General features: G+C 40.3%; 1 protein-coding gene across 3 annotated transcripts in view; it reads right to left on the reverse strand.

Moving 5' to 3' along the window:
* Positions 1-2,797: 2,797 nt before the first annotated feature.
* Itch (itchy E3 ubiquitin protein ligase) overlaps positions 2,798-21,746 on the reverse strand; it is an 84,981-nt gene continuing 66,032 nt past the window's right edge. For all 3 annotated transcript variants that reach the window (XM_038329661.2, XM_038329663.2, XM_038329660.2), the window contains 9 exons: positions 20,859-20,947; positions 17,573-17,732; positions 16,694-16,827; positions 16,248-16,388; positions 15,458-15,578; positions 14,790-14,894; positions 10,418-10,514; positions 4,994-5,066; positions 2,798-3,137 (listed from right to left, as the gene is read on the reverse strand). In XM_038329661.2, the coding sequence (XP_038185589.1) occupies positions 3,038-3,137; positions 4,994-5,066; positions 10,418-10,514; positions 14,790-14,894; positions 15,458-15,578; positions 16,248-16,388; positions 16,694-16,827; positions 17,573-17,732; positions 20,859-20,947 (1,020 nt within the window). In that variant the 3' untranslated portion in view covers positions 2,798-3,037. The remainder of the gene's footprint in view (positions 3,138-4,993; positions 5,067-10,417; positions 10,515-14,789; positions 14,895-15,457; positions 15,579-16,247; positions 16,389-16,693; positions 16,828-17,572; positions 17,733-20,858; positions 20,948-21,746) is intronic.

Here is a 21,746-nt window from a genome sequence, read left to right on the forward strand (position 1 = left end):
CTTGTGTATGTGTGTGGTCATGAGCATGACACTGCCCACTGTAACTGAGTAGGTTTTGTCTCTTTTGAGACATGGTCTTGCTGAACCTCAAGTTTATCTGGTCTGCTAGGCTATCTAGCTGGCCAAAGGGCTTCAGGAATCTGTCGTTGCTCTGTTCTGATGCACACCGCGACTCCAGGCTTCACACGGGTACTGGAGTCCAGCATGCTTGTGCAGCAAGTGCTTGGACCACTTTCTGATGTAGCAGATCTTCATTTTTTTTCTATACACTCACAGCAGACAGGCTGTCAACTGCCTAAAAGAAGTCACATAAAAGGCTTTCCTACATGTGATATATACCATTTCCTAACAAAACCAACAGGAAAGTATGAAAACGAAGAAGTCAAAAAACTTTAATTATAAAGTCTTACATCTTCTAAGGAAACCCAAGCGAGGCGGCCTCCTGAAGGACTCTGTGATATGTGTAGTTACCTACACATTTGAAATCACAGAAATCACAGCAAGGGAGGTGAGCACAGGGACAGAAAACTAAATTTAAATGTTTCTGCACCCAGGTCATTGCTGTCAATTGCTCCTCAGCTTTAAGTCACTTCCTCTGGTCAAATCCCCAAGCCCCTTCCCTCTGAACTGCTGTGGAACCCACCAAAGAGCAGAAGGAAAGGCAAATGCTCATTTTACTCTGTTTTTATTTCAATGTAACATGCAGTAAGAAAAAACTTCACAGGATTGATTAGCATTTACAATGCTTACAGAGAAAAAATTCTTAAAAGCAACTTAGTCCAGATTTAAGGAAAAGCGCAAATTAAACACAATAAACCTATTTCCAAATGCTCACTCTGAACCAACTGTGAGGACATTTGGTAAATATTTACGTCTGCTGTTTAGATGCATTATTTTATATATTCTCTGATTCTTGGGATATCCAGCCCCCATTTTCCTAACACAGCAGGGAAGACATATACATGTGGCCATTTAAATTAAAGGAAGAAATGGAGTTTGGGAGACCCCAGGGCTGCAAAAATATATACAAGCATTTACCTTTTCCAGAACTAAACATTTCTTCCATAAAAATATTAAATAGCCAAGCCCTATAGAACTAGGGCCAGGACTACTTCAAATATAACTTCTGTATTTTAAAAATATAGGGCAGAAAGCCTTTTGGGTGATATTTATACATTTTCACATAATATCTCTAGGTCCCTAAATGAATCGTGAAGCATTATGCGGAATCAACAAAGCCTATTTTCTTACATTATCTCTTAATCTCATAAGTCTCTAGTGGATATGGTAGATGGCTACATTTTAGTACAAGAATTTGATCCAATGGGAGATCTTTGTAGAAGGCTTAGTATTTATAGCCATATATTAAAGTCCAGGCCTATGTAGTGAACGGGTGGTTGGCAGACATTCGCTCTGTAAGACAAAGCAACAGCATATATATTTTTTAACCCTACCAACAAAAAGGCAGAGAGATCCTACTTTGGAAATAACTAGGGCTTCTAGAGGTGTCATGTATGTCCGGTGGTGTACAGGGTAGGAAAGAGGGCTGGGAGAGGCTGAGCTTTCCCTTCACTGACCGTTTCTAGCTGAGTCACGCTTGTCTCTGCTGACAATGGCAGTGTTAAAGAGTCCAGCTGCGCATGTTCAAAATGTTGTTCCAGGATGAGAACAAGAAGCGCAGCTAGGGACATAAAAACATTTTCTTTCCTATGGGACAGGGGTTTGTCACTCTCTGTGTATTCTTGGCTTCATGCTACATGTTCATGCTATGCCACGGACACATGTCGTAAGTCCCTGTTAGAGTTATAAGGCTGTTCTTGGGATTTGGCTACAATAGGGACTTGACTGGCTGAGGCTTCATCTCACTGCCCATAAAGTCACATCTACGGCAGCAGCCACCCTGACAGTCTAGGCTAAGCCAAAGTAAATTACTACAGAGAAAATAAAAGTGCATTCATCAGTTACTAAAGGAGCAGTCTAAAACCAATGAGTCATGAAGAAAAGTGGAAAATCTAGAATTTAGGGGTAAGGAAAACATTGCAGAGCAGGACCATGTAAGATGGAGGCAGCTGCCCCTGTGTGTGGAGGAGGCGGTACATGCAAAGACAGCACAAACTTGCTGCTGGACATTGTCCTGATTTCAAAGACTGCACCACTGACCTCTATTTGGATTAGAAATGACTGCAACGTGAATACCTTAGCGATAATGAAATGTAACCAGGGTGCTGGGTTATGATAAAGCCATTAAACTTCAATTTATGTGTAGGATTTAAAAAACAAAAATGATCGTAGATGAATTCAGTCAAATTAATTTTGATTCTAGGTTAAAACGTGAAGGAACCATGGTGTTGATACTGTTTGTAAAATTTAGTATCTGCAGGGCAATCAAATAATTATAAACTGAATGGAGAGAGGTATGAAGCTATGTCAGCGGGGACCAAGTTTTCCCTGAATTGAAATAGACAAAACTACTTTGTAGAAAGGGTAGGAGTCCTGCGTCACTTCCAGGAATAACATCAGAAGGACGCACGGGTTCATGCTCCAGGAATGAACACAACAGTCAGGCCAGGCTGAAATGAGGGGAGAGCACAAGCGGCTGAGCTTGCACTGCTGTCGAGCACCTCCTAGCTAGAGGCTTTACCAGGAAGACTTGTGTATTGCAGTTTTGGAGACGTCCCTGTGTGTCTGCAGAATCGCTACAATAGTCATCAAGAGACCGACTCCCAAGTGAGACTGACACACAGAAAACTGTTGTTAAGGTTAACAATCTAGTGGAATAAGACGAGAGATTTCATCGTTGTGTTAAATCTCTTGTTAAGTAAGTTTTTGATTACTGTCTGTAGATCTGCTTTCTGGAAATGCTGAGGAGAAATCCAGAATCACTGGAAGGTAAATCCCAACAACAATATTAATCTACTTACACTCAGATAACTCTCTAGTCACAGTCCAAGTTTATAATAAGATGTGCAACAGGCAGAAGGAAGGGACAGGCACTGCAGATGAGCCCCTGTCCTCTGGTGGCCTAAGGTCTCCACAGTTACTCTTGTCCAAATCCTTCTGTTTCTTCAATGGCAAACAACAGCTTTTCCTTCAGTTGCTCATAGCTCTTGTAGGGTGGGAGATCCAGACGGTTAAAACTGAAAGTAAGAATTGCTGGCTTGAGAAAGAGAAGAATAAAAAGACAGAAGTGGGCAGTGCCCGGCAGCAACATGTTAAAGTTCTAACAACACGGGCTTGAACCACAGCCTTTGACCAACGGCTCTTCACCTTTCCAAGATTCCTTACAGAGCCTTCTCTGGTCAACTGGGACAGCAACACCACCCTGTGGTAGAGTCTGAACCAAGCGCACAGCACAATGCCAGCGCTCAGCCGACACTCAGCAAATATTCTTTTTTTTTATTTTTTATTATGTATACAATATTCTGTCTGTGTGTATGCCTGCAGACCAGAACAGGGCACCAGACCCCACTACAGATGGTTGTGAGCCACCATGTGGTTGTTGGGAATTGAACTCAGGACCTTTGGAAGAACAGGCAATGCTCTTAACCTCTGAGCCATCTCTCCAGCCCTCAGCAAATATTCTTGACCACTGGACCATCTCTCCAGGTCCACAAATAGTTGGGCATGATACTCAATGTCTATAATTCCAGGATTTGGGCATGACAGGCGGGATGACTAGGAATTCAAAGTTAGCCTAGGCTTCATGACACCTTGTCTCAAAAACCAATGCACATAAAAATATGTACAATTATTTTGTATCAATCCAAAAAAAAATAATTGCGAGGCTGGTGATATGGCTCAACAAAATATTAGCCTAACAAAATTTAAAGTGCTGGGTTTATTCCCTAAGGACACACAGAACAAATAGTTGGTTAAATAAAAGGGAAAAAAATGTGATGTGTATTGTAACCTATCATTTGAGCTATTAAAATAAGCCAGTCAGAAAGGATGTGATTCCATACTGAGAAAGTACTTGAATTAATCCAAAGTCCCAGAGACATAAGAATGTTGGTCACTGGACCTGGAGGGTGGAAGTGTGTGTTTAGTAACACATATAACTGACGGGTAACAGGGATGCCTACATAACCACGTGAACCCACTTAACAGCTACACACGCCCCCTACACACCCCTACAAATGGTTCAAATCTAAATGTGATTGACAGTACATAACTATATTTGAAGTTAAGATTGGTTGATTTTTAGTTTAGTCCATTTTGGGAAATGAGGTTAAACTGCATCTTAAACCAGAAAACAAGGTCTGGGCATACAGCTCTGATATAGAGGGCTGCCTGGGAGGTGACAGGCCCTGGCTGGGTTCAATTCCCAGTACTGAAAAAGGAAAACCCAAAAGAGCAGGAATTCTGTTCACTATATACTAAGTAAGGATTCTAATTTCAAACTTTCTCTCCTGTTTCAGAGAAATCCCATGTTAAAACTTGAGTAGGGAGGAAAAGGCACGCATGGCAAATGACACAAAAGGATCCTCTTGACTGGAGGGCAAGGCTCTACAACAACTCCGGGGCTGGCTGCATTGCTCTGGAAACCTACTAAATATCATGGATCAAAATGGGTTAATTTGCCTGGTACATTTGTAATCCCGGCACATGGGAAGCAGAGGAAGGAAGATGAGGTGTTCAGTGGTAGCTTTGGCTATGAGATCTTTTCTTAGTAAAAGGGGGTGGGGCACTATTGAGATGGCTCAGTGGTTAAGAGCTCATATTGCTATTCCAGAGAACCTGGGGGTTCCCAGCACCCCCATCAGGTGGCTCACAACACCTGTAACTTACACATAGTGTACATACACTCAGGAAGTCACATACACAAATAAAAATGAAAAAAAATCTTTTAAAAGGAGGTAAGGGAATTTATCTTGTGAGACATAAATTCTGCCTCTGTAAAACTGTTAAGAGATGGGGAAATTATTTCCTTTCTACTAAGTAGCCAGAGGTTAAATGAATAAAGTTTATTTTCTGTATTTCTGATTATGCTTACCAAGTATGGCTTCTGGGTAACCAATTTTCTTTCCCAACTTTCTCGATGCAGAACTTCTGTGGTCCATTACTCCCTAAAGCACAGGAAAAGCATAAAAAAAATTGTTGATTACAAAGCCCTTAAATTATGCATCCAGCCGGGCGGCGGTGGCGCACGCCTTTAATCCCAGCACTCGGGAGGCAGAGGCAGGCGGATCTCTGTGAGTTCGAGACCAGCCTGGTCTACAAGAGCTAGTTCCAGGACAGGCTCCAAAGCCACAGAGAAACCCTGTCTCGAAATATATAATAAAAATAAATAAATAAAATAAAATAAAATTATGCATCCCAGTTTAGCAGCAGCATCACCATTCGGAATCACAGACATACAGGCCTGTCCCAACCTAACCTACTGCATCAGCAACTCTAGGGGCAGGAGCTTAGGCACACATCTTAAAAAGCTCCCAGGTGCTTCCACAAGTGGCGAAATTCGAGAATCATTTTGTTCATGTATGCCAAGAAGAAAATCTGCAGCTTTATCAATCCTTAGCTAGAATAGCACAATGCCATGATTAGTAATCATCCACAAAAGAACACATAAGTATCTACTGTCAAAACTTTTCAAATGTAAGCATCCAGAGAACTCACTATATAAGGCCTGTGCTCACAGGTCCTATCCAATCGACCTTTAAACGCACTCACCCTCCCTCCTGCTGGTCTCCTCCCTCCTGTTAGAGAAGCTGTGGTGTTCAGCAGCACCAAGCGCTGCTTTATTAAAAGGGCACTGCAGCTCCTTAGGAAGCAGTCTAAATGGCTGGTAGTGGGTGCTGCTGGCCTTGTGAACTTAAACTGTCAGGACACTAAATGTTCTAAGCATACGGGACAGCTATGCACCAAGAGTTCCTCTATCCTTAATGAAATAAATCCAGAATAAGAGATTGTCAGTTCTTTTGGATTCTGCAACAATGAATTATGCAATCAATGGCTCTTAACCATGGAGCCATCTCTTCAGCAACCCTACATTCCTATTTTTATTCACTTTTTTTTAAAAAAACATATTTTTAATGATTTATTTATTCTTATGTCCATTGGTGTTTTGCTTGCATTTATGTCTGGGTGAGGGTATCAGTTTCCTGGAACTAAAGTTACAGACAATGGTAAGCTGCCATATGGGTGGTGGGAATTGAACGCAGGCCTTCTGAAAGAGAAACCAGTACCTCTGACCACTGAGCAATCTCTCCAGTTTTTTGGTTTTTTGTTTTGTTTTGTTTTTTGAGACAGGGTTTCTCTTGTAGACCAGGCTAGCCTCGAACTCACAAAGATCCGCCTGCCTCTGCCTCCCGAGTGCTGGGATTAAAGGCGTGCGCCACCACCACCTAGCCCCTTCCACATTTCAAATAATAAAATATCCTACCACTTAAAAAAAATTTAAGAGGGTTGGAGAGATGGCTCAGTAATTAAGAGCACTGGCTGCTCTTCCAGAGGACCCAGGCTCAATTCCCAGCAGTTCACAATCTGTAACTCTTCTGACACACTCCTACCAATGCACATAAAATTAAATTATTAAAAAAAATTTTTAAATACCTTAGAAGTTTGACCTGTGGTAGAATTTTGTGCAAAAATACAATAATAATAAAGCATGTATGAGTGTGTGTTTGTATGAATGAACTTATATGCAAAGTAATATAAGTATGTGTGTATACTTGCATGCATGCACATGTACATGTGGAGGCCAGAAAAAAACTGTGGTTAGATCTCTCTACCTTTATGTGGGTTCCTGGGATTAAACTCAAATTATCAGGTTTGCATGGGTACCTTTATCTGCTGAGACATCTAATTAAGCCCCCAAGAAGATGTATGTATAGATGTATGCATGCATTTATTTATTTTATATTTATTTTATTTTGTGTGTATGTCTGTGCCCCACGTGTGTCACTGAACTGCAACTGAACTTAAGAGCAACTGAAGCAGTTACAGATGGTTATGAGCAGCCATGTGGTGGCTGGGAATTAAACCCAGGTCCTCTGGAAGAGCACTACAGTCTCTAAGAAGATGTTTTTTTTAAAATATTTATTTATTTATTTATTTATTTATTTATTTATTTATTGATTATGTATGCAATATTCTGTCTGTATGTCTGCCTACAGGCCAGAAAAGAGCACCAGACCCCATTACAGATGGTTGTGAGCCACCATGTGGTTGCTGGGAATTGAACTCAGGACTTTTGGAAGAACAGCCTCTGAGCCATCTCTCCAGCCCCTCCCTCTAAGAAGATGTTTTGACGCTAATTTATTTATTCCTTTTAGGGATAAAATCCAGGATGTCACGTATGCTTGGCTAGGGTCACACATTTTTTTTTGTTTTTGGTTTTAGAGACAGGGTTTCTCTGTAGCTTTGGAGCCTATCCTGGAACTAGCTCTTGTAGACCAGGCTGGCATCGAACTCACAGAGATCTGCCTGCCTCTGCCTCCTGTACTGGGATTAAAGGCGTGTGCCACTACCACCTGGGAATATTCCAGTGCTTAGAGGATTTTCTTTCTTAAACTCAAATATGTTCTTAAAAATAGGAACAAGTGGGGCTGGAGCAATGGTTCAGTGGTTAAGTGGCTGGCTGTTCTTCCAAGGACCAGGGTTCAATTCCACAGAAAGCACATGGCAGCTAACAACCGTCTGTAACTCCAGTTCTGAAACCTGACATTCTCCACAGGCAAAACACTAATGCACTATGGGAGCCCACGTGTGACTCAGTTTTTATCTGGAGTCATTTTTGACTTAAAGAAGTCCTTTGAGTCCAAGCTTGCCTGCTCTACTTTTTTTTTTTTTTATAACCTTGAGGGCTGTGAGAGACTTCTGATTTAGCCCAAGAGAAAAGAACACTCTATCTAGTAGACAGTACACAGCTGAAGATAAACCTCAGGAACATCAAGATAGAAGTAAGGCTGTTTCTGAGCAGCAAGCACGTGATGGAGAGGAGGCCGCTCACTCAAGGACAGGGATGGTCTTGTGGTCAGACACTGACTGACCATCTGTGCTGTGCTTTGTTCTGCTTTTATATAAGTATATAAGCAAGCTCTGACATAAACTCGGGGCTGTTTGGCTGCTTCAGCATAATCAAACAAACCTCCCAATTTTATCCTGTCTCCTGTTTCTTCTGACTTTTCTTTGGCCTCGAGGATCCCCTATCCGGGAACCCTAACTGATTTTGTAGAAGCTGGCTCCTACGGTGGTACCCAACATGGGGCCTTTTGGGGAGGGGTGTCTTCATAGGGACACCGCAGATTCCAAGGGTGCTCGGAGGTGTGGTAAGTATATCCTGGAGTATCATCAGCAGTTGTGCGGTGTAGGGACATTGTAGTACATTCTTGACTGGTTTAAAAATCAAGAAGACTATAGCAACTTTTAACCTTTGTCTACAGCATAAACTTGGAATGGAGGACTGCCAGCTGAAATTTAGTATTCCAGTACAAAATTTCCACAAACTTATACTTGAAAACTTGCTGCTGCCATGGGGAAAATGGCAGGACAATCTAGTTCTTCAAAACCCGTTTGCCCCCTAAAAAGAACTGTTTTGGCTTATGTCAAAACACCTTATGTTCTTTTAGTTGGAGAGATAAAAATCTCCATAAATGGTATTGTGTTTAATGTTCAGGCCCTGATTGTTTTTTGACTAACTGTATTTCTCAAGTGGGTGATCATACCCATGTATTGATGTGAAAATAACCCTCTTTTGTAATGTTGCCTGTGAAGTAAGTGATCCATGGTTGGATGAAAATTTAAGAAGCTTTAGGTAGACGAAATTATGCTACTGTATTAATTGTAGCAGGAATTTCTGCTCTTGCTGTTATGCTGACTACTACCACAGTTGCTTCAATGGCTTTGTCTCAGTCTATTCAAATGCTGGATTTGTTAATCAATTATCTAAGAATATTTCTGACACTGAAGACATAATGTAAATAATTAAATGCCTGTGTTATGTGGTACAATCTTTAGGGGATAAGCTCCAAAGCTTAAAATCCAGAGTCCAGTTAAAATGCTATGCAAACTATGAATGGATTTGTGTTACATCTTTTGTGTGTAATAAAAGTGTTACCGGGTGAAAAAGAATTAAACACATTGTGGGGAATCTGGCATGATTCTAATGAATCTTTAGATTTGGCTAAATTACATCAAGAGATTTTAAAATTCAAAAATGCTAAGATAAATTTGGATACATCAAAAGCAGTTAAAGATATTCTAAAACAATTTAAAAGGCTGTTTCATCATGGTCAGCATTACGTCACTTCTCGGCAGTACTGCAGCTGTTGGAGCCCGTGCTCTTTGGGGCAAAATCTGTTCACCTATAGTTTTCAAGCTGATTAGAAACTCACTGTGAAAAGTGGGCTCAAAACTTCACAGAGTAAAACTCCAAACACTTCCCTAAAAACTTGATACCAGAGACTTGCAGTCAAAGACATTGAAATTTCTTTGCCTCTTTTCAACCTAAGACAGGAGCTGGATCTCTAGAATCCATTTTCCCATGACAGGTAAGACTAGAGTGCAGTAAGGAACCCCCAAGGCAGATGCAGTCTTCTGAGGAGCTCTGAGAGGTCCTTAAAATATAATAAAAAGGGGGGATTGTGGGAACCCATGTGACTCATCTGGAGTTATTTCTGACTTAAGTCCTTTGATTTGCCTGCTCTACTTTTTTTTTTTATAACCTTGAGGGCTGTGAAAGACTTCTGATTTAGCCCGAGAGAAAAGAACACTCTATCTAGTAGACAGTACACTGCTGAAGATAAACCTCAGGAACATCAAGATAGAAGTAAGGCTGCTTCTGAGCAGCAAGCACGTGATGGAGAGGAGGCCGCTCACTCAAGGACAGGGATGGTCTTGTGTCAGACACTGACCTACCGACTGTGCTGTGCTTTGTTCTGCTTTTGTATATGAGCAAGCTCTGAAATAAACGGGGCTGTTTGGCTGCTTCGGCATAATCAAACAAACCTCCCAATTTTATCCTGTCTCCTGTTTCTTCTGACTTTTCTTTGGCCTCGAGGATTCCCTATCCGGGAACCCTAGCTGACCTTGTAGGAGCTGGCTCCTATAATGCACATAAAAAAATTAAAAGGAAAAATAAAGGAAGCCCCCAAATAGAAATAAGTATTTGTCTATTTAGATATATCTTCTAACACAGCTTTTATCAAACATACATATGGAGGCAGGAGGTCAGGAATTCAGGGTTCTCCTTGGCTACATAGTGAATCTGAAGCCAGTCTAGGGTGCATGAGACTGTGTCTTTAAAAACTTACTGGGGCAAGAACTACAAAGTCATCTCCCAGTCCATAAAATGAAGGTCATCAGTGGACAGTTAAGAACAACTACGTGTGTCTGTGTCTGATAAACTGCACATACAATCATCCAAGGGCAGGAAGGTCAACAGTCTTCTCTACAGAAAAGAACCCTTTATACACACCCATGAGGTCAGCAAATCCTCCCACTGGCAGGCGGCAGGTTCCAGTAACAAACTGCAGAAGTCTCATCCTCTTCTCGTTATCAATTTCTTTAACAAACTGTTAACATCACATTCAAGGAGAAATACAAGGCACGTTATATACAGCTCACTGAACAAGACAGAAAACGATCATTTCAACTCTTAAATGAACTTGGGTGTCAACGTCAGAGCCTCAGCAGCATCCTTGACCGGACCTCAGGGTAGATCTCTGAATGCTCTTGGCTCTGTTGTTCTAGAGCAGCCTTTCCCATTCCCCTTAGACCTGTCTGTCCTATAGCACATTCCTGTGGTTACATAGGACACAAACATCTAGTATGAATAAATTTCTTGGTTTCATGAACAAATCAGATCAAGCTCATGAAATGCAATAACCCTTTTCTCAATATTTTAGAGTATTTGTAAGTCACATGTAGCCAGAAATATAGGGTTTCTAGCAGATATTTATATCCTGTAGCATATTTTGGCTGAGTGGAATATGTTTTTGTAACAAATATGTTCCCCTATTTACTAATGTCAATATTTATTTAGTTATTTTTTGAAAAGAGGTTTTATGTAATCCAGACTGACCTCAAACTTGTTATATAGCTGAGAATGTCCTAACATTCCAAAATCATCATTTTAGACTCACTCCCCTAAGAGCTAGAATTATAGGCATGAGCCACTAATCTGGTTTCCTGTCAATTATTTCATTTCACCTCTGTGTTTCTTTCCTTTTTTCTTTTGTTTTCAGAGACAGGGTTTCTCTGTGTAGCATTGGCTGTACTGGAACTCACTTTGTAGACCAGGATGGTCTTGAATTTGCAGTATTCCTCCAGCTTCCTGAGGACTGAGATTATAGGTATGTGCCGCCAAGCCAGGCCTCAAAACTTGTTTTTTCCTTAGTGTAGGGAACTGACCAGGGCCTGCGTACACTTGGCAAGTACTCTACATCTGAGCTATGTTCCCAGCCCCTGATTATTTCTTGAACATCCCTCCCCAAGCCTCAGTGTTAAGTAACCTCAGCTTCTCTTGAACTCATAATCCTTTGCCTAGCTTCTAAGACAGTGGTTCTCACCCTGTGAGCCACAATCGCTTTGGCAAAACTTTATCTCCAAAAAATATTTACATTATGATTCATGATAGTAGCAAAATCACAGTTATGAAGTAGCAATGAAAATAATTTTATGGGATTACAAGATAAGGAACTGTATTAAAGGGTCGCAGCATTGGGAAGGTTGAGAGCCACTGGGCTAAAACCTGTGATTACATACCATGCCCAGCTCAAATTCATACTGCTTTAAAGTCTCAACACTGTACTGTGCATCAAAAGTTTCAATCATTTTTAGGGCTAAATTATTTCCATTATACATACAAACTACTTCTGTTCATTTATTAATATGCAGATAGGTTCATTTTGCCTCTGGGTGAGCTGGAACAGCACTGCTTAAATACTGGCATAAAGCACTATTATCTGCTTGGGTCTCTGGATTTAATTCTTTTGAAGTGAAACTGGTAAATTCTGTATGATAACTGCATATTTAAACTGGTCTTGTTTTGGTTTTTGGTGTTTTTGTTTTAATTGGCAGAGGAGGGAAGTTCAAGACAAGATTTCTATGTAGCCTTGGCTGTCCTGAAACTCACTCTAAACCAGGCTGACCTTGAACGCAGAAATCCACCTGCCTCTGCCTCCTGAGAGCTGGGATTAAAGGTGTGCACCACCACTGCCCAGCTCTTGTGCTGTTTTTAAGACAAGGTCTCATGAAACTGAGGCTGGCCTTTAACTCCTGATCCTCCTCCTCCCAAGTGATATTACAGAGATATGGCTACCCTGCCTGGCTATATTTACCTTTTTGGTGAGCTGCAGCACTATTTGCCATTTTAGTACATTACACTCTTATCAGAAATGAATGAGGGTTTCAAGTTTTCCACATGTTCACCAAAGATTATGCCTCTCCTATTTCCTAATGTGCACAAAGTCCTATTGAGGTGGGATTTTATTTTGTATTTCCTTAAGAATTAAAGATTTTTGCCGGGCGGTGGTGGCGCATGCCTTTAATCCCAGCACTCGGGAGGCAGAGGCAGGCGGATCTCTGAGTTCGAGGCCAGCCTGGTCTACAAGAGCTAGCTCCAGGACAGGCTCTAGAAACTACAGGGAAACCCTGTCTCAAAAAACCAAAAAAAAAAAAAAAAAAAAAAAAAAAAAAAGAATTAAAGATTTTTGAGCATCAGTCATTTATTTTACGTAAAGGTGAGTGTGTCTACATGTAGGTATGCACTAGTGAGTAGAGGTGCTTGTGGAGGTCAGAGGAACTGGATACCCTGGAACTTGTGAGTCACTAATATGGATACTAGGAAACAATGGGTTCTCCAGAACAGCAGCAAGTGTTCTTAAATGCTGGAGAGTCATCGCTCCAGCCCCTATTTATTTATTTGCTTACTTATTTATTTATACAGTATCCTGTCTGTAGGCCATAAGAGGATACCAGATCTCATTATAGATGGTTGTGAGCCACCATGTGGTAGCTGGGAATTGAACTCAGGACCTCTAGAAGAGCAGTCAGTGCTCTTAACCGCTGAGCCATCTCTCCAGCCCTATTTTTGAAATGACTCTTTTTTGTGTGACTTTGTGCGGAGGGAGTGATACTGAGTGCATGTGAAAGTCAGAGGACAAATCCCACGAGTCTGTTCTCTCATTCTACCAAGTGGGTCCTGGGGATCAAATTTAGGTCATCACCCTTGCTGGCAAGTGCCCTGGCCCACTAAGCCATCTTGTCAGTTCCCTTTTCATAAAAAGAAGAAAAAAGGAACAAATTTTCTGTGTGTTTGTGCCTGAGCTGATGTATGTGCACCACAAATGTGCAAGTGACCAAGAAGGGACCATCAGCCCCTGGAACTGGAAGCACAGATGGCTGTGAGCACCAATGTGGGTGCTGAAGATCAAACCTGGGTCCTTTGCAAGAGAAACAAATACTCTAACTTGCCTGGCCCTTGCTCCAGCCCCATTTTATTTTCTTTTAAGTCTTAAATTGCATTTTATTCATTGAGTGTGTGCGCAGGAGCGCTCCAGTGCATATGGAGGGCAGAGGACAACTTCAGAAGAAGCTGGTTTTCTCCTGCAACCCAGGGTTCAAATTCAGGTCAGCAGGGTTGGCAGCAGGCACCCCATACTGGCTAACCATCTCTCTGGTCCTCAATCTTATTCTTTTAGTTTGTTGTTGTTGGTGGTGGTATATACATGTTGTGTGCAGGTATGCATACATGTTTGAGTATGTGTTTAGGTCAGAGATCAATGTTAGAAATTTTCCTATATCATTCTCCAGGCTTTTTATTTGTTTTTGATTTTTTCTGTTTCGTTTTTGTTTTAGAGTCATGGTCTTTCACTGAACTTGGAGCTCACTGACCAGCTAGACTGGCTACTGAGTCCCTAGGATCCTCCAATCTGTGCTCCCTGGCACTGTGGTTAGGAACATGTCTCTGGGCCCAGCTCTTTCCCATGTGAGTGCTGTATATCCAGACTCAGGTATGTGTGCTTCTGTAGTAAACACTTTACCTGCTGAACAGCCCAGACAGCAGGCATTTTTTGAGAGATCTCACTATAAGATCTCTCAAAACCTAACCAGATCTGCTAAATCTGCCATCTAAATTTACATAATTCTTAATAAAGTAGCAATGATCAAAGCCATAACTTTATAGTTTCATAAGATTCCAAAAGTATTAATACCAAACATAAACAAATGAATCTCTGTTTTAAATATTTTTTCCCACTTACTTATCTTATGTTCAGGAGTGGCTAAGCTGCATGTGTGTGTGTAGCACACACATGGCTATAGATGACTGTGAGTCTTTGTGTGGGTGTAGGAGCTGCTATAAGAACAAGGACTCTTTGCCAGCCCCTAACGAATGATTCTTATCTGTGAAACTAGCTTATGCTCCAGCAAAGGTACAAGGTATGTGTTACTCGGTAACAGTCTTTAGAGGACTCCATTAAAATCATACTCATTTCTTATAACATATTACTATAATGCACAGCCAGAACAAAGCAAAGGGCCTGCACATTTTCTTGAGTTACTTATTTTGGTAACTTCTAAATAAATAAATAAATGAATGAGTAAAATGCATGCCGTGCCTATCTACAGAAATAAATTTAGAGGGGCTGGAGAGATGGCTCAGTGGTTAAGAGCATTGGCAAGCACTTCCAGAGGTCCTGGAAGTTCAGGTTCCAACAACCACATAATGGCTCACAGCTTCTATAACGGGATCTGATAACCTCTTCTGGCATGCAGGTGTACCTGCAGATAGAGTACCATATACATAAAATAAATAAACATTTAAAAAAAGAAATTTAGAAACAAACCTGCCAAAACCACATGATCTGTTTGCTCGTCCTTGTGTAGTGGCGATAGATGGCATGTCTCTGCCAATCATTCAAATCGATCTCTTGCATTCCACACAAAAGGACCTACAGCAATAAAACAAGAACAGAACAAGTTGTTACTTTAGGCAACCAAAACTGTTTCACGTAAGTAATATTAACATGGAACATGCCGACTAAAGACAGACTGACTCTATACCCAGAGTCCTAGTCACATGATTCCGGGAGGGCAGCTCCCATGTGTGGGGTCACATATCGAGGGAAATGGTTACTGAATTGCAGAAAAACCTTAATAACAAGACGCTTTAAAAAGAGTTTTAAAAAATACTGATTTATTTTATGTGTATGCATGTTTGTCTGTATGCGTGTCTGTGCACAGCTAGAGAGCCTGGTACCCTCAGATATGAGACCTGAACTCAGGTCCTCTGGAAGAATAGGCAGTTGCATAACCTTGGCCATCTCTCCAGCCACAACAATACCTTTTTAAAGGTAATATTCTTTTTTTGTTTCAGTATAAACTAAGGGTGTTTCAAACACCTGCTTGCATAAAAAATATAAATACCAGATGAAAATACTGATTCAAAAATAAATACTGATTCAAAAACCTGAAGGCATTTACTAGTGTGTTGGAATAAAGAAAAACTCATTACCTCTAATTCTTTTGCATCAAAATATTGTAAATATTGCTGGGGAAGAATTTCATTAAAGCCCTCAAAGAAAGCTTGCGTCTGTTCTTCAACACCTCGAGACAATCTCCACTCAGCTACCATCCTGGCAAATAAGAATGGAAATTGTATCAGGAAGTTAAGATTTCACTTTTAAATAATGCATAAAATTAAAAATGTAAACTTTATTGTAAAGCCCTGAAATACACATAAAAATTAGAGTAGCATGACTGCCTTTGTTTGAAAGAGGGTCTCACAATGTAGCTAAGGCTGTCCTCTAACTAACTCACTATGTAGCCCAGGCTGGCCTCAAGCTTCCCAATGGCTATGATAAAAGGTATGCATCACCACGCCATGCTAGAAAGTTCTCTCTCTCTCTCTCTCTCTCTCTCTCTCTCTCTCTCTCTCTCTCTCTCTCTCTCTCTCTCTCTCTCTCATCTCTCTCGTCCTCTCCATCTCTCCTCTCTCTCTCTCTCTCTTTTTGGTTTTTAGAGGCTGGCCTCGAACTCACACACTGTCTCAATTTCTAAAACAGAAGACTATTTATTTTTATTTATGGGTATGCTGTGTACGCCATGTGTGTTGAGTGTCCAGAGGACAGAAAGTGTTGATCCCTGGAGCTGGAGTTCCAGATGGTTGTGAGCAGGCCCGATATGGATGCTGTTAACAAACTCAGGGTCCTCTGGAAACACAGCAAGTACTGTTCCCTGTTGAGCCACCCCCCACCCCGCTTCCATTATCCCTCTTGCCCCCTTTTAGAAACACTGTCTCTTACCTGATGTATTCCTCCTTATTTTCTTCTGTCACAAGAATATTGCCTCCATTGGGTTTCAAATCATGACTCTTAATTTCGCCTAGAATTTCTTTATCAACAGAGAAGTACATTTCCAAACCACATTCTTCAATATTGTTTTCTCTGCACAAATAAAATTGGCACTATTTGTTATATATACAACTCAATCATAATTCAAAAGTTTTTATTTAATTAAACTCTGAATTTAAGTAACAAGCCTCAAATTATGACATCAAAATCAAAGTAGTGGAATATTATAATCATATTACATAAAACCTTGTAAGATTAATCATACTGAACCTGAGAAAGATTAAGTCCATATCATTTAAATTTAATAAAACAATTACATGACTATAATGTAGAACAGTCTATTAGCACCATAATGAAAGCACACAGACTATATTTTAATAGTATAAAAAGAAACTTACTTAACCCAGATGAGAGAATTGTAAAATTCTGGATCAATAGATTCTAAATCCTTAAGTCCAACTGGTTTGTTCAAAATGCGTTTATAGAAAGGCAAAGAAAACCCAGTATCTATGAATTTCCCATGGAATAGAGCCTATACAGAAAGGAAGCAACAGCATTTAAGATAACAATTCAAAAGTTATTAAGCATCAAAACATTGTATAAATTCTCCATTTGAAAAACTGTTGAGGCTGGGTGTGGTGGCACATGCCTTTACTAGCACTCAAAGGCCAAGGTAGGCTGATCTCTATGAATTGGAAACCTCAAAAAATAAAGCAAACAAGCAAGCAAGTACATACGCGCACATACACACATATATACACACACACGATGAAGAACTCACTTCTCTAAAACCTTTTCAGCTAGACAGACGGCTCAGAAAGAGCACTTGCTGCTCTTCCAGAGGACCAGGTTTGATTCCCAGTACCTACATGGTGGCTCACTACTGTCTGTAACTCAAGTACCAGAGGCTCTCAGGCTTCCTTCTAGTCTCTACAGGCACCAGGCATGCACATGGTGCTCAGACATAGATGCAGGCAAAACAGCAAGACACATAAAGTAAATTAAAAAAATTAAAATTCTTGTCATGATGGGAGGTGCATTCCTTTAATCCTAGCACTTGGGAGGCAGAGGCAGGCAGATGTGGGTTCGAGGCCAGCATGGTCTACATAGTAAGTGCCAGGACAGACAGAGCTACACAAAGAAAAGTTGTCTCAAAAACCAAAAAAAAAAATGAGAGAGAGCAAGAGAGAAAGAAAAAAAATTCTGTCACATAATCTATAATACACAAAGATTTAGTATTGTTGAATGAGTAAATGCAATTTTTCACCTGTACTTACCATGGCAATAAATCTGCCGATAAAGCGGAAATATTTCAGGTGGTCTGGATTGATGTAGGAAGCGGGATTTATCTGCAGACAGTAGTTATCCTTCCCTGCGTATTCAAACAGGCAATACATTGGGTTCAACACCTCATGTGACAAAAGAAAGAACCATTCTCTGAAATCAAAAGAAAACTTAGGATGAAAAATCTTGTAGGAAGCCATGTCAACAAATCACAGAGCAGTGTACAGAGTTATTAGGAACCTGACTGTCTCAACTGCAAAGCTTTTTTAATTTCTTGATTTTTTTGTTATATTATGTTACAGTTTATTTATATGCTCTTAAATTTCAAATAATCTAAGATATCAATAACTTTAAAGACCCTTACTTGATTGCCGACTAAAATTTTTCTAATCATAACCATACATCCTAGTTTAAGATTTCCAATCCTAATGAGAGCAGCCGGGTCAGAAGCACTGCACCAGCACTTCGGTCTCCTAGTGGACGTGAGCAGAGCCACTGCGCCAGACACGGCATTTCAGAGAGAAAGCACTTCTAACCAGTCGCTCACTAGAAAAATGCCCTAAGAAGTTTATTTTATTCTCGCTGGGGGGTGGGGAGGGAGGAAAAGAGAAAGAAAGAGAGAGAGTAGGTACAAGCACAAAAATTCAGAAGGCAAAGTTGGCTCTCCTTCTACCTTTGTTTGGTTCCCGGGGACTGAACTCTGGCTGACAGGTTTGTGTAGCAATTTCACCAGTCTCCCTGAATCAAAGTGACTTGACAACACCACATAAGATCATGGTTACTATATAACATGGATGTCTATCTGGTCCAATATACTGTGCCATCAGTATGTACCCTAGACCTCTTTTCTGTTAGCCTAAGTGCAACTGTTGGCAAGAATTCTGCAAATATTTTAATACTGCTGAACATTCTTCTGATTATGAAAGAGTGATTTGACTGCCTCCTGAATTATCTAAATGTTTCTCTGCACATTTATTACTTAGGATTATTTCATACATTTTCAAATAGTTTACTTGCATTTTATAATTTATTAAGCAATTAAAAAAAATTACTCAGGCTAGAGAAATGGCTCACTGGTTAAGAGTACAAACTGCTCTTTCAGAGGACCAGAGTTCAGCTCACATCAGGCAGCTCACAACTGGCTGTAACACTTATCCAAGTGATCTGATGCTATCTTCTGGACTCTTCAAGAACTTCGTTCCTATGTATACCCTCCCATACATACATAATTACAAAAAAAATCCTTTTTTTTTTAAAAAAAGAGTAACTAGTAAGATGTACTCACCAGTTAGCACAAATGATTCCTCAAAAAAAAAAATCTTTAAGTCATTAAAAAACAAACAAACAGTATTTCAGTTAGGCATGGTAGTGCATACCTTTAATCTCAGCACTCATGAGGCAGAGACAGGTGGAGCTCTGTGAGTTTGAGGCCAGCCTAGTCTACAGAATGAGTTCCAGGACAGGCTCCAAAGCTATAGAAAAACCTTGCCTCAAAAAAACAAATGAAACAAAACAAACAAACAAGCAGTACTTCAGAGGCTAGAAAAATGGCTTAGTAGTTAAGACAACTAACTGGCTGCAATCTAACTTCAGTTCCCAGCACTTACATGATGGCTCACGGTCATCTATAATTACAGTACCAACACCATCTTCTAACCTCTAAGGACACCAGGCACACACATACATGCAAGCTAAAGCTCATGCACATAAAAAAAAAAAATAAAGAAAGAATTTAAAAAACAAAACAGAAGACCCAAAGTATTTCTACCCTTCAAAATAATCCTAGATGCCGGGCGGTGGTGGCGCATGCCTTTAATCCCAGCACTCGGGACGCAGAGGCAGGTGGATCTCTATGAGTTCGAGGCCAGCCTGGTCTACAAGAGCTAGTTCCAGGACAGGCTCCAAAGCTACAGAGAAACCCTGTCTCGAAAAAACAAAAACAAACAAACAAACAAAAAAAACAAAAACAAAAACAAAATAATCCTAGAAATAGTTATTTGCTCAAAAGACAGCTCAAGCTGTCTTTTAAAAAAATTCTTGCCCTTCCATATTGCTACTGCTTTGTATGTAATTTTTACTTAATTTTATTTGAGAGAGGGTCTCATGTACCCAGGCTGGCTTCACATGCCCTCTGTAGCCGAGGCTAGACTTGATCCTCCCTAGGATTATCTCCCAAATGCTGGGATTAGTCATTTGCCACTACATGCAGCTTAAAATTTTTAAATTTTATTATCTATTTAGCTTTAAATATTTGTCTTGCTTATCTATCTATCTATCTATCTATCTATCTATCTATCTATCTATCTATCTATCTATCTATCTATCATCTATGGTTTTTCGAGACAGGGTTCCTCTGTATAGCCCTGGCTGTCCTGGCACTCACTCTGTAGACCAGGCTGGTCTCAAACTCAGAGATGCGTCAGCCTCTGCCTCTTAAGTGCTAGGATTAAAGGCATGTGCCGCCACTGGCCTTTATTTTTATTATCATTGTATGTACGCTGCATGTGAGGATGTGCAGGTATATGTATGTATGTACGTACACACGTACATGTATCATACCACAGAAAGGCCACAATGTGCATGTGGAGGTTACATGACAGTTTGGGGGAGTTGGTCTCTCTCCTCCTATAGGTGCCAGGGTTTGTGGCAGGCACTTTTATTCACTGAGCCAAGCTGTGGCCCTAGTTTAAAACTGTAAACCAGTATAATTCTGTCACGGAATAAGCAAAGTCTTTTAGAGTCTGAACAGATGCTTCAAAGTGAAAAAAAAAAGACATTCAACTCCTTTTTTTTTTTTTTTCTAGCACTCTATATTCTCAACACTAAGTTAATCCTAGAGAGGAACTGCAGCACTACCAACTTTCTCAGAGCTCTAGCGAGGAAGGAAAGACTTGACACTAGACGGCTCTAGGTCATCTATGGAACAGACAGAAGCTGGTTGGCAGACACTAGTCACTGGTCAGAAAATAGAGAGCTTACAACTGGCTACAACTTATGTGACCTAGGTGACTCTAAATTTTACTGTCTGTAAAATTCTATCCCACAAGGTTAATCTGAGGACCATGTGAATGATGCAGGTGCAATCAACTAGCAGTTCTTAGACAACAGGCACTGAGGTAATGCTTGTTGAAATTCTGTAGTTGCAGTGTAATAAAGCTAAAATAATTTTCTATATTTCATTTTCCTGAAACATTGGTCTGAGAAAACAGCACTTGGGAACGAAGTGTGATGATACCTTTGGAGGAAAGGACTAAGTTCTGAGTATTCATATATCACTACCTTGCTACACCTCCATAATCTAAACCTTCTTCTCCCGGGAAAATCACCCACAAACGTCTTCTCAGATCTTGCGGGCTGAAGCTCATTATCTACAAAACAAAGTAAGAGAACTGTGACTGCAATTGTGGAAACATTGCTCTCACTTCCCACTTACTCCAGTATAGGCAAGAAATAGAGCGTTTACAGTCTAGTTAACACGAAATACAATCTAGTTAACACATGAAATAGAGCATTTACATTCTAGTTAACAGTACACATACAGAAATACGTTCATGTTCCATATATTTACTATATGCATCTATTTTTTACATACTTTATACACTTCTCCATGAAACTTTTGACGTTGATCTATCAATTGTGTAGTGTACAGTGGTTGAGGATTACGTGTTTTTCTCCCATTCCTCCAGTTAGGGAGGAAAGAACAGTAGGGCTGGTTAGGTTTGGTATTGTTTCACAGTCAAAAGATCCACATATTAACTAACTGACTAACAGTGACTGCAGATTCACTTATCTTTGGAAATACATACAGTGGGAGTCTATAATTATACAGAAAAATTACTACTTTGCCTCCCACAAGGGTGGTTAACAGTGTTATCTTCAGGTATGAAGGGCAGCAGTATTACCGAGCTACAGTAGATAGGCCAATCTGTTTCTTCCCCGGTAAAATTATGTTAATTACTTCCGTTTAGAACTCATAGATGCCTGAGAGGGATAGAAAGTTTGATATAATGCCTGTACTTTATCTCATGGTAAGAATAAACTGATAACACTTAAAAATCCAAAGAAGAGTAAGTTCTCAGTTCCCTATGAGAGAGAACAGTCTAACAGCACCCAGGAGTAACAGACAGTCCACTGGCTATGCTGATGTGCACGTTTATGACAAACACC

Source organism: Arvicola amphibius, chromosome 5, assembly GCF_903992535.2.
Source record: "Arvicola amphibius chromosome 5, mArvAmp1.2, whole genome shotgun sequence".
In the NCBI taxonomy this organism is placed as follows: Eukaryota; Metazoa; Chordata; class Mammalia; order Rodentia; family Cricetidae; genus Arvicola; species Arvicola amphibius.